The 13069-nt window shown below is 40.7% G+C and overlaps 1 protein-coding gene across 5 annotated transcripts in view; it reads right to left on the reverse strand.

Annotated features, from left to right (window-relative positions):
• The window catches only part of fat3a (FAT atypical cadherin 3a), a 248915-nt gene that overhangs the window by 58917 nt on the left and 176929 nt on the right, over positions 1-13069 (reverse strand). For all 5 annotated transcript variants that reach the window (XM_042414703.1, XM_042414702.1, XM_042414700.1 and 2 more), the window contains 4 exons: positions 9598-9873; positions 7854-8064; positions 5011-7739; positions 3537-4908 (listed from right to left, as the gene is read on the reverse strand). In XM_042414703.1, the coding sequence (XP_042270637.1) occupies positions 3537-4908; positions 5011-7739; positions 7854-8064; positions 9598-9873 (4588 nt within the window). The remainder of the gene's footprint in view (positions 1-3536; positions 4909-5010; positions 7740-7853; positions 8065-9597; positions 9874-13069) is intronic.

The raw sequence follows: 13069 nt of genomic DNA on the forward strand, positions 1-13069 counted from the left end.
GCACAGTTTTAGAAATCTGAGTATTTTTTGCCGCATATCAATTTCAGCTTTTGTGTGCACATACACTTTTAGTATGGATCCTACACACTGTTTTATAAATGAGATGACTGGACCAGATGGAATCCCAGCAGAATACTATAACCATTTCTAACACATACTTTCACCACTACACCATGATCGAAACAGCTACCCCCATTTTAACCCACTCAGACCAAACAGGCTTCATCAAAAACAGGCACACTTCTGATAATATCTGTAGACTATTCAATTTGATCAATCTATCAAAGCAAACAAAAGCCAAAACAGTGGTATCATTAGATGCCAAAAAAACCATTTGACAAAGTAAGTTGGACATTTCTATTCAGTACTCTTTGCAAGTTCAGTTTTGGAGAGTCATTCATCCACTGGATCAAAATTCTTTACACCTCAATTATAGCAACAATAACCACATATGGTATCACATCACAGAGATTCACACTTCAGAGGAAGCAGACAAGGATGCCCACCCTCACTTTCTTTATTTGCCATCTTCATTGAACCTATCACTGCAGCAATACAACAAAGCAATAACATTAAAGGAATTCAGAGTAACAACTCACAACATAAAATCAGTCTTTATGCAGATGACATATTATTGTTTTTACAAGACCCCTACACGCCATTACAAGAAGCTTTTAATCAAATTAGCAACTTCTCTGAGATTTCAAATTACACAATTAACTGGAATAAATCAATCATACTCCCTCTCTCTGAAGATGCGTGGGATTCTGCAACACAAGACCCATTCCTGCCCTTTCACACTGGAAACATTAAGTACATGGGTATTAACATCTCCCCCGGGCTGTCAGACCTTTATAACCTCAATTACACCCTACTATTAAAAAAGATACAAGATGACTTCAAACAATGGACAAATCTCCCCCTCTCCCTAATAGGATGAATCGCAACAGTTAAAATGAAAACCCTACCTCAAATCAACTATCTATTCTCTATGCTTCCCAACTTCCCAACAGACAAATGGTTCAAATCTCTCGACTCTTTAATCAGCCACTTCTATTGGAAAAATTTTTAAAAAACCCAAAAATGTAACTTTCAGCATCACAGAAGAAAAAATGTCAAGGCGGCATAGAAGCACCAAACTTCCCACTACTTCCTACAAATAAATTATAGTACCTTGTCAAATTGATTCAACAACCCAAACACAATAACTCATGGATAGATTTAGAACAAACCCAGTGCAAAAATATCTCAATCACAGACCTAACTTTTAAACCCCAATCAATTAAAAAACTCAACCTCATCAAAAATACAGTTATCTCTACAACTCTGGCAGCCTGGTGGAAAGCTAACAAAATCACTAAATCATCACTAACACCCTGCAAGCACTCCAATTTGGCACAACCCTGACTTCATGTCTAGCAACAATCCCATTCGCTTTCCCACATGACAACACAAAGGAATCATTCACCTTCATCACCTACTAGAACAAACCCAGTGCAAAAATATCTCAATCACAGACCTAACTTTTAAACCCCAATCAATTAAAAAACTCAACCTCATCAAAAATAGTTATCTCTACAACTCTGGCAGCCTGGTGGAAAGCTAACAAAATCACTAAATCATCACTAACACCCTGCAAGCACTCCAATTTGGCACAACCCTGACTTCATGTCTAGCAACACTCCCATTCGCTTTCCCACATGACAACACAAAGGAATCATTCACCTTCATCACCTACTTGAAAATAACCATACATTTCCAAGTTTCAACATAATAATCCAGAAGTATGGAGTTGGGAGACATCAGCTCTTTCAGTACCAACAACTTAAAGATAAGATTAACATAACCTACAACCCACTCAACCCCTTGAAACTAGGTGAAGAAATCATGAAGATCACAGACTCAAAAAAAAATCTCTAAACTTTATAAACTATTATCCAACTCAGATGACCTCAAAATGGGAAAATGACCTGGCTATCCTTCCCAACCCCAACTTCTGGACACAAATCTGCATAAATACCTTCTCTATGATGAGTAACACAACTTATAAATTATAAAACCATCGTCCATCAAACTACCAACCATCTCAGACTGGGCCCAGGTGGCTGAGGGGGCTCAGGGGCCTGACTGGTTTAGACAGCTTGGTGTCTGAGGGCCTAATCCCCATTTAACCCCCCTTCAAATAGAAAGATGCTCCTCAGACCCAAATGAATGGAACCCTCCTGTAGGGGTGAGGGCTGTTCAAGAGGGTATGTGACTTGCAACAAGCCGGCAACAGTCTATGGGTCTGGGAGCAACCTAAAGCAGGAGAGAGCAATGAGAGCAAGGAAGGGAGAGGAGGATGGAAAGGGGAGTATAATAATTTAGACATAATAAAAAAGAGAAAATATATATATATATATATATATATATATATATATATATATAAAATTCTGCCCTGGCCCAGTTGTCCTGCCCCATCCTCGTTTCATCCTGGTGCCCCTCCATCCTTGGGACCCAACTGGAGATGCCCCCCAACAGTACTGTAGCTTTCTTCTTTCTTTTCTTTTCTCTTCTTCTTCTTACCCACTTCACCTACCCACATTAACACACACACACACACCTACACATATGCATCTAGTATTAAGCCAATATTTTGTTTTTTTTGTCTGGTCCTGTTGCTTCTCTCATTTTGTACTTTTTAAAAAAGACAAGCCTATGAATTTTACCATCTATTCAGGAGACAGAAGAAAAATCACTGCATCTGTCATCAGATATGATGCAGTCTTTAATGTTAATTACTGGGTAAATGTCACGAGCTGTTGAATGCTATTCAGCCATGAAAATATTATCAAATTTCCTTGCCTGTTTCTCAGTCAGGCTTGGAATTCTGGCATGCATGCACACATCCTTTGGAAGCAAGCATAGAAAATGAGCGAACTGTATACTGAACCACACCATTGATTTAGTGTACAACTTGTCTCCTCATGTTTATTCATGGCTGTAGCAATTATTTGGACATTCAGAATACTAACAAGTCTGAGGACTGCTGTATCTTCAGTAAAACACAATGGTAGATTGACATTAGACAGATGGGCCACAATACATAGCCCACTATCTCTGGGAATTACGTTGATATTGGCAGATTCCCCACCTCACAATTTATGTCTAATGCCAACTTTAAGTGCCAATACAGGAATAGTGTGTCCTTTATGTAGTGAGGTGGAAATTAAAGGTGTGGAGGTGTTGAATGAGCATGTAGCATGTCTGTTCACATCTCATCAAAGAGCTTTAATTACCATTTACCTTTTCATAAACTACAACCCTAACCATAACCAAGTTTCTTAAGCATACTTTAACAATAGTTTGCTTGCCATAACCGCAATCTGTCCCTAACCTTAATCATACTTTACTTACCATTCACAGATATCCTAGCAGATATTCTATAAAGTGAGTATTTACAACCCTTAGTCATTGAACATCACAGAAACGTATATATTTTCTGGCAATAGGGTTTCAATAACAATAAAAGTAACATCCAAAATCAGAGTACTCACCAGTGATGTGGTAGCTGACTTGTCGGTTAACAGCAGAGCTGTCATCATCTCTGGTGTTCAGCACAGCCACCACCTCGCCTGGTGGGTCACTCTCCTGAACTGAACCAAAGTAGTGTTGCTCCAGGAACCTGGGTGGGTTATCATTGATGTCTGACACTGCCACTGTCACAGTGGTGGTACTGGAAAGAGAAAAGGTCTCACCAAGGTCTGATGCTACCACTGTGAATGTGTAGGATGGATTGGATTCATGGTCCAGGTCCTTGCGGGTGGAGATCCAACCTGTGTTGCTATCAATGCTGAAGGTGCCAACCAGAGTGTCTGAATCCCCTTCTAACTGGATTAATGCCCCAAGACTATATGTTACCTGGCCATTGGCCCCTGAGTCTGGGTCTAGTGCTTGGATTTGAATGATTCTGGTTCCAATTGACATTCCCTCCATAACTATGGCTTCATAGGAGTTGGCCTCAAAGGCTGGTTTGTTGTCATTTAGATCCAATACTTTGACCTCAACATCAACAGAAGTCACAGAATCCAGTTTAGCCTGTTGTACAGTGGCAGTGACTTTGAAGTGGTATCCTTTGATAACCTCATGGTCCAAAGGCTTATCAAGTTTGATCACACCTGTATCTTTTTCTATCACAAACACCGTGTCTTGGTTGTTTCCTCCAGTCTCTCCATTAACCAGGGCAAAGGTAGCAGAGAGCGAGACAAATCCAGGAGGAGTGTTGAGGCGTACTGTCCCTATGGCTGAACCTAGGGGGGTGTCCTCTTGCATACTAAATAAGTAGTGATGTTGGCTGAAAGAAGGAATGAAGGCATCTGGAGAAAGAACATGGATGTAGACAGACACTAGAGAGTGGCGAACTGGATTGCCTCCATCAACAGCTTTCACAAAAAAAGATAATACTGTGTTCCTCAAGTGGCTGAAGCTGCCTTTAGTCACCATCCAGCCATTGTCAGGGTCTATCTCCAAAATGTCTACCACAGGGATGTGTGCCTCACTGTAGAGTGAATATGTCACTTTGGCATTAGTGCCATCATCAGGATCATAAGCCTGAATCTGTGTCACCAAAAAACCTTTAGCCACATCAGATTTGACTGAAGCTCTGTATTCTGTGGCATGGAAACGTGGTACATTATCATTATCATCCAAAAGAGTAACTTGTACTGTACAGTAAGAGACACGTCCACCTGAGTCCTGGGCTGCCACTGTAAGAACTATGTCCTTATTGGTGGGGTCCTCACGATCCAGCTTTTCTATCGTGATGATTTGACCACTTGCATCAATGCTGAACTGGTCCTTGCCCACATCATTAACAAAGGAATAAGTAATGTGACCGAACACTCCAGGGTCTGCATCAGTTGCCTTCACCTGGAATGAATAAAAAAATCTCTCAGTCAAAACAGACACAAATATTTTAGAATTACAGTAACATATTATTGAGATCACTCAATGAATCTCAGTAGTACTTACCTGTATAACTTTGGTTCCCACAGCAGCATTCTCTCTCAGCTCTGCCTCATATATATTCTGCCCAAACACTGGACTATAAAGGTTGGCCCCCAACACCTTAACATGAACCTGTGCAGTGCTGGTGAAGACCCCATCAGACACTGACACATTAAGGCTGTAGACGGGTTCCATCCTTTGTTTACGGTGGCTGGACAATGTGATGATTCCTGTCTTCTTGTCCATCACAAAGTTCATCCTTTCATTCCCTGACAAAATGCTGTATTCCAGCTTTTCAAAATCCGAGCTATCAGCATCCAAGGCTTGGACACAGGTTACAAAGTGACCCCTTGGTGCTAACTCATTTACATATGCTTCATAGAGCAGCTGGTTGAAAACTGGAGGATTGTCATTCATGTCATTCACCACAACTATGACTGAAACTTCACTACTCAGTGGTGGGAATCCATTATCAGTGGCCCTGACAGTGAAGTCATACTTCGAGACTAGTTCATGGTCTAGCATACGCGCAGTCAGGATTAGTCCACTGCTACTATCAATGTGAAAGTGGTCTGTGTTGTTATGAGCATCTGAGAAGATCTGGTAACGGACAACATTGTTCTTCTCTGAGTCTTTGTCAGTGGCAATAACCTGAAGAGCTGGAGTTCCAATCATGGCTGTTTCAGACAAAACTACCCTGTAGGACATTTTCTGGAAGATAGGTTGGTTGTCATTTACATCCTGAACAAACACATCTACATCAACCTCAGCACGGGCACTGGTCAAATAGTCTGTTGCTCTGATGGTCAGGTGGTAAGACGATGCTACTTCATAGTCCAAAGAATGGATGACACTTATGACTCCTGTATCAAAACCAATGTCAAACTGAAGAGACAGATCTCCATCAACAATAGTGTAGATGATGTTCTGACCTTCTGGACTAGTTGCATTGATACCGAGGATAGGTGTGTGCACAGCCACATCCTCATTTACAGTAACAGAATAAAATGATTTGTCAAAGACAGGCATGGCTTTGTTGACTACTGTGATGGGGAACTCAATAGTAGAGGAGAGAGGTGGAAAACCACCATCTCTGGCATATATCACCATCTGGTATTCAACATTGGACAAGTCAGACTCAAAGGCCCTCTTGAGGCTGAGACTGCCTGTTTGACGGTTGATCTCAAAGTGACCATGGTCATCCTTGAAATAATAAGACACCTCTCCATTAATCCCTTTGTCACCATCTACTGCCATGACCCTGAAAATGGGTGACCCTGGCTCAGCTTCTACTTGAACAGCTGCATAATAAGGCAGTCCAACAAACACAGGGGCATTATCATTGATGTCCTCCACCTGGACTCTCACCATAACTCTGGCAACATGCAGACGATCATGCTCCCTTCTTGCCTCGACAACCAGCTCATAGAACTCCTGCTCCTCACGATCAAAGGGTATACCGGTGGTTTGGATCACACCAGAAGTTGGACGCATTCTAAAGCGTGTACCAGCATTCAATAAGGTATACTTCAATGGCTCATTAAGACGGTTTCCCACAGCATTGACCACAGCCACTTTGGTGATATTTGATACATTCTCTTGAATAGAGGAGGAGTAAAGGCTATGGGTGAAGCTGAGGCCAGAGTCTAGAGCCTCTCGTACAAGAATGGTCACTAGAGCTGCGCTGGAGAATTTCCCATCTGAAACTTTGACACTGAAACGGAAACGTTCTTTGGAAAAGTTGTTGTTTTTGACAATTATGATACCATTGGAAGGTTTGATGGCAAAATGCTCCAATACCCCATCGGTTAGAGAGTAGATGAGCTCTGTGGGGACATCTTTGTCAGGGTCTGTGGCTGAAACCTGCAGAGCTTCTACTCCCACATATGTGGGGAGAAGCAGGACTGTTTCATAGGCATTCTGGGTGAAGTGAGGTGGTGAATCATTTGTGTCAGTGACTTGAATTGTGACCTCAGTTGGACTGTCTGCTGTCAACTGTGGCCTGCCATTGTCCCTCACATGAACATGGAAGTGAAAGGTGGCAAATGTCTCATGGTCTAGATTAGCAATGGTTCTGATGGAACCAGTACCTGAGTCCACTGTAAAGAACATTTTTGCAGTGTCCTCAACAATCTGGTATACTAACAGAGCATTTTGGTTGCGGTCAGCATCAGTGGCCTTGATTACTAGAGGTGAGTCATCTGAGTTTAAGACCACACTGTTGACTGGTGCAGCCTCACTGATGCTGCCACGATAGTGAAGCTGCTGAAACACTGGTGGGTTGTCATTTTCATCTGTTACCTGGATCATAAGGGTAGCATTGGATGCCATGCCAGCCATGTTGGTAGCCTGGACTATCAGGGTGTAAGATGGTGTAGTCTCGTAGTCTAGAGGCTTTTGAGTTGTAATCACTCCGCTGTACTGATTTATCTGGAAAACACGGTCAGTGTTGCCCTGCTTAATATCATAAGTGAGGGTGGACTGGCTGACTGCACTGACTGTTGTGACAGAGGTCCCAACCACCACATTCTCTGTTATGTCAGCTTGGTACTCAGGCTGGGGGAACTTTGGGGCGGCATTGTCAGAGAGGGTGACAGCAATACGCACTATGGTAGTGGTGGACAGGAGAGGGGAGCCATTGTCTGTGACTCTGACAGTGAGTACATAATGGCCTATGCTGGACAAGTCTAGGTCACGTGCAACAGTTATGATACCCAAAACTGGCTCAATATGGAATGCATTTCCAGTGTTCCCTGGAAAATAAAAAAGAAACATAAAAAATATTATCAATGTGGTAAATATTTTAAGGGCAGTTACCTAAAGGGTATAAATATTTCAACATACATTTAGGTGTCAAGGGTGCCCACCTGCTTCAATGAAATAGTGTAGCTCTGCATTCTCGCCTTTGTCTTTGTCAAGGGCAGTGACTTGGACCACAGCTGATCCCACTGCTGCAGACTCATAGACTGAGCCTTCATACAGAGCACTGGTGAAGATAGGTACGTGGTCATTGATATCTTCCACTTCTACCAGCACTCGAGCCAGGTTCTTTCTGTAGGGGAACTCTTGGTCCTTCACCTGTGGAGAGAAAAAAAGTTAAAAAGTTATTGTCAGTGCTGGAACTCACAAGTTGTATTTCTTTAATGTAAGAGAAGAGGTGGTGAATTTGAGTCTTTGAAAATGTTTCAATTTCCCGATGTATTGGCTTTTTTGTAACCACAAATATTAAGAACATCATCCTTAATGGTCATCATGAACTCAAAATATATACACATACTCTGCATACTATGCAAAACCAAAGATTGTGGAAAATATATAATCATTCATTTTAACCACAAATTAAAAAAATTAAACTTTAAAAATTCCATGTGTCAATTTTAAATTTGATTAAACAAAAACATCATCACACTAAAACTTGCCCTAAAGGACTTTCAGTCACCTCTGCGAATGTATTTCTCCAAATTTCTATAATTCAGACACATTTCTAATAATAGGAGCTTACTACTGGATATGTAAGTCTGAGCAAAATCATCCTATTTATTCTGATGAGGTGTAGATACTGCCTCTCTGCTCAGTGTAATTAGCTTAATTGCTAAATAATGAGCTCAGGTAGAGTGAGAGCACAGACAGCAAGATTGTCTCTCTGGCTCTCCTGCTGCTCTATTTATGAGATACAAGAGTAGAAGGCTCGGAAATTATTTCCATCTGAGAAATTTTTACTCTGAAAGGGCCCCTCTTGTTATGACCATTCAAGGTCAATAACCAATGAGAGTCTGACATCCACAGATATTTGACCTGTTACTTTGATTATTGAAGTTTCCTGATCTTATGACAGCACTTTACAGTTTAACTGAAAAGACTTCTTGATCTAGGCACTGTTTAACTTGGTGAAAGACTTTTAATTAACCTTGTTGTACTGTTTGAATATTTTTTTAGAATCAGTATCTTTCATTGGTCGGAGAAAATAACATTAGGAGGTAAACGAAAGAGACAGCTTAAAGCTTAAACTGTACTGCTCTAACAGTGGATAAATTTACTTGAGATATGGGCGGGTTAGTCTCTTTTGTAAAAACAATAATCATTATAACGAACATATTATAATGAACATATCCCAATGTTTGAGCGCAATATTTGTTCCAATTAGAACATTGGCCAATGAGCTATCACTTAATATTTACATATTCACATTTTCTTACATGACAACATATTTGACAAATAAATGTCTTTTGTTTACCCAGATGTACTGAAAATATCTCAAACTGTGATTCAAACCGAATTGTATCGAACTGTGAATTGTTTGTACCATTACACCTGTATTATACAGTATAAAATCTAAGTATAGCTTGCAGCTATAATTGCTGGTTGCTCTTGCCAGTCTGGAAACCATCAACAGGATTTTATGGCCAAGGGGAATGAATAACCTTAACATATGACTGTAGTGTTATTAACACAATAATACAAGAAAAACTGGACTGCCTGTAAACGCTTACAGTTACAAACCTGCTCTGAGATTAAAAGTAGGAATAAAGTGGGAATTAGTGTGTTCGAAGAGGCAGAGTATGTCACAGGGATGGTGTAACTTTTAGACCACTAGATCAAAGTGTGTCTTACCATGACAGTGAGGATGTGCTGGACGCAGGCCTCGTGGTCGAGCCTCTGGGTGGTGTAGATGGTGCCCAGGGAGGGGTGGATACGGAACAGACGCATGCTGCTGGGGTCTATGGAACTCTGCAGAGAGTAGGTCAGCCGGTGATGCTCATCACGGTCTGATGCCATAATCTGGACCACCTCTGTGTCAGGTGGTGTGTCCTCAGAAATGGTTACATCATAGGTTGGCTGGGAGAAGATAGGAGCGTTGTCATTGTTGTCCATAACAGTAATGTGAACCTGGATCATGAGGAGGAAAGATGGAGAGAAAAAGAGGAGAGGGATGAAAGAGAACATCATTGACTGAGTTGTATTTTCTTGTTCTTAATGAGCAGAATACGTGAAGTGACGTTTTGTAGTTACTTTCAGTAACATTTAATATTGGCAGTGAACATTTTGTAGATCCGGTTTCCTACAAAACATATTTGCTAATGCAGATTAGTTGTGTGGGTGTAATTTTTAGGAGACATGGCTGGGGAATCAATTCTCAGGAACCTTAATTTTTTTTGTTGGGCCAACAGCCATTGTTGCTCGTCCACCTCATCTGCCAACAGTGTTGGCAGATTAAGAAGTTCCTCTACAATTGCAGGAAACAACAGGATGACGTGTTTGCTTGTGTTTGTTTTGTCACTACTGCAGGCCAAAAGCGCAGTACACAACTGATGTGCCCTCTTTAAAAAAGAATGAGTAGTCAGTCACTCCTGCGTTCATAACAAGAAAATGTCAGACCAAAATCAATTTATTTCACGGGAACTGCTGCGATCAGAGTAGAGCAGAGGCAAATTCATATATTCCTTTAGACTCTGATGAACATCCCTCATATCACTGTACTGTACTGACTATCTGTAGTGTTAATGGAATTGTGTAACAGAACATATATTGTTATATATTATTATTATTATTATTGATGACTGAATGTGTCATTGCACAGACTGCAGAAAAGCCATGTGGTGTGTTTGTGGTTCGTGCATGTCATGACTCATAGACAGTTCCTGAGTCACAGATGACTGGTGATAGGGCCCAGCGTGAGTCAGGAAAACACAGGAGGAGAGGCAGAGACAGACAGGTAGAGAGGCAAACAGAAGAGACAGAAAGACAGGAAATGAAAGTAGTAAGTGTAGATTGAATTTTATCAATCCCTGTGGGACACTGGGCTGTAGCAGTATGACACAGCAAAGGAAAACCTAAAATAAATGAGAAGAAAGTTAATGATGGTTGTATAAATGTACAGAAGCAGGAAGTTTTTCCTACCCCATTGTAGTGTCAAAATGTATTAGCGGGATTGAGAGGGATGTACATCAATAACACTTGATCATGGTACCAATGCTGTTTTTAAAAAACTCACATTCAGAACATACTCATGACAACAACTTGCACAGACAGAAATTGGCATGCCAGGAGTGAGAGGAAGTAGGTCTGGGGAAAGTGATGGGCAGGCTGTTGCAAGGAAGGGAGGCATACAAGGGTGACAAATGAAAGGACAAACAAACATAATTGTCTTGAGGTTCTGCCCTGCCATAGATAAAGCAGAGGTTTCAAATTATAGTCCAGCGATTTCACCCACTGATAGCGCCACAACACTGGACCTCATATGTGATCATATGATCAGGGCAGAAGGATGTGAAAGGATTTTTGGAGCGTATTTTGAATAAATTAATAAACAAAACTCTGCAGCAAACTGATCCTGATGAGGTGTGATTTATGTCACGTTTATAAAAACCACAGTGTTTTTATTTCTGAATGAATCAAAAAGCCTGTGGTAAAAACAGAGAAAAAGAAGCACTGGAAATCTGGTGAGGGGAGCCACATCACAAATTCCATCTGGGGACAAATTCCATTTCTGAGGTGTATTATCCCTGCACTGTAATACACTGTAAGCTGGTACAATTTAGAGACACCGAAGCCTGAAAAATTTGAGTTAACTGAACTTAAGTTGAATAATTAGTTCAAAATTGTCTCATGAGAAAATGTAAAATTAACTGAGTCAAGTTAACTCCACTAGAGAAAAGTTCGATAAACCTTAGGTATTAAGTTGAATCAACAACTGTTCAGTCACGTTGACAAACAGCCAGATTTGCTTTCCATTTACCTTTTCTCAGTTTAAAGAGTCAATTTCTTATTTGTGACAAAAATGTTACAACTGTTTCTGCTCCTATTGGAGCCACTTTGTACCAAAGTCCGTAAGAATACAGCATGTGAGGCTACTCTCAGTGACCTTGTTAATTTCAAGTGGATAGGGACTGAATCTGACACTAACCTTCATAATTATTTGTATTGTTTTTATTATTATGAAAAGAAACAACCATGACTTGTCTTGAAATTACTTGTTGTTTGTATTACAGACAAACAGACACAAAGTTTCAATCATATACATTTTCTTCTAACTACAAAAAAGAATTTCTTTAAAAACTTAATTTAATGAGTTGAGTGAAGGAGTACATTCATTCAACTAATCATTTCAAGTCAAAGACCACAACTCACATTAAGTTCTGAAATGGTCTGAAAATGAAAACTAGAAATTTTAAGTTGAATTCATTTTAAAGTAATACAACTTATTTACTGTAAGTTAATGACAAAAGATTAGCTGATTCCAGTGGATATTAGCAACAAGTACACATACTTTTGCCTTTAAACGTGGTTGGACAACATGTCATAAGAATGGATTAGTTTCAAGCACTGAACCCTTAAAGGCCCTGATATAGTCCAAAATAGCAGAAGGGATGATAGCGGACCCACATGCAGTTCTGTTTATACTATTGAGTGTCTGCATAGGCAGACAAGTTCACACGTGAAGTATGGTTGGTGCGGTGAGTCTGCATGTCATAAATCTTGGGCTGCATGCAGACATGGACCCTTGGAGATATGGGCAGATGATGTGGACATGGAAAGTATAACTTAAGCTAAATACATGACATGCACATCTTTTGGTGTGGGGGAAAACCAACAAAAATATCAAGTCCCTGCTTCAAACCCAGAACCTTCTGGGTGAGGTGACGGTGCTAACCACTGAGCCACTGTTCTGACTATAGCCCTGCCAAAATATACCGACTGAGCTCCGTAAGGATTACAAAGTACAAAATAGCAGCAGGAGCATCAGTTTGGCTTGCTGGGGAAAAAAGTGACAACACTTTACACACACACACAAACAGAGAAAAAGGATCCTGAGATTTGTACTGACTCATATCCAGAGAAAACAGAAAGAGAAGTGGAGGGAAACAGGCGGCGAGTCTAAATTTAAACCCTGCTACAGCAGTCAGCCTTCTGTTGCTCAACTGTGGACACTTTCCCTGCCGGCATGACGCCATGCTGACTCTCCATCTGGGAACCCTCTTCCCATCTTACAGGTGTGTGTGTGTCTGTATCTGTATGTGCTTGTGAATAAAGAATTTGTGTGTGACACTCAGTGAAAAGAAATCATTAAAACCAAGACTGAGAG

This window comes from Thunnus maccoyii, chromosome 6, assembly GCF_910596095.1.
Source record: "Thunnus maccoyii chromosome 6, fThuMac1.1, whole genome shotgun sequence".
In the NCBI taxonomy this organism is placed as follows: Eukaryota; Metazoa; Chordata; class Actinopteri; order Scombriformes; family Scombridae; genus Thunnus; species Thunnus maccoyii.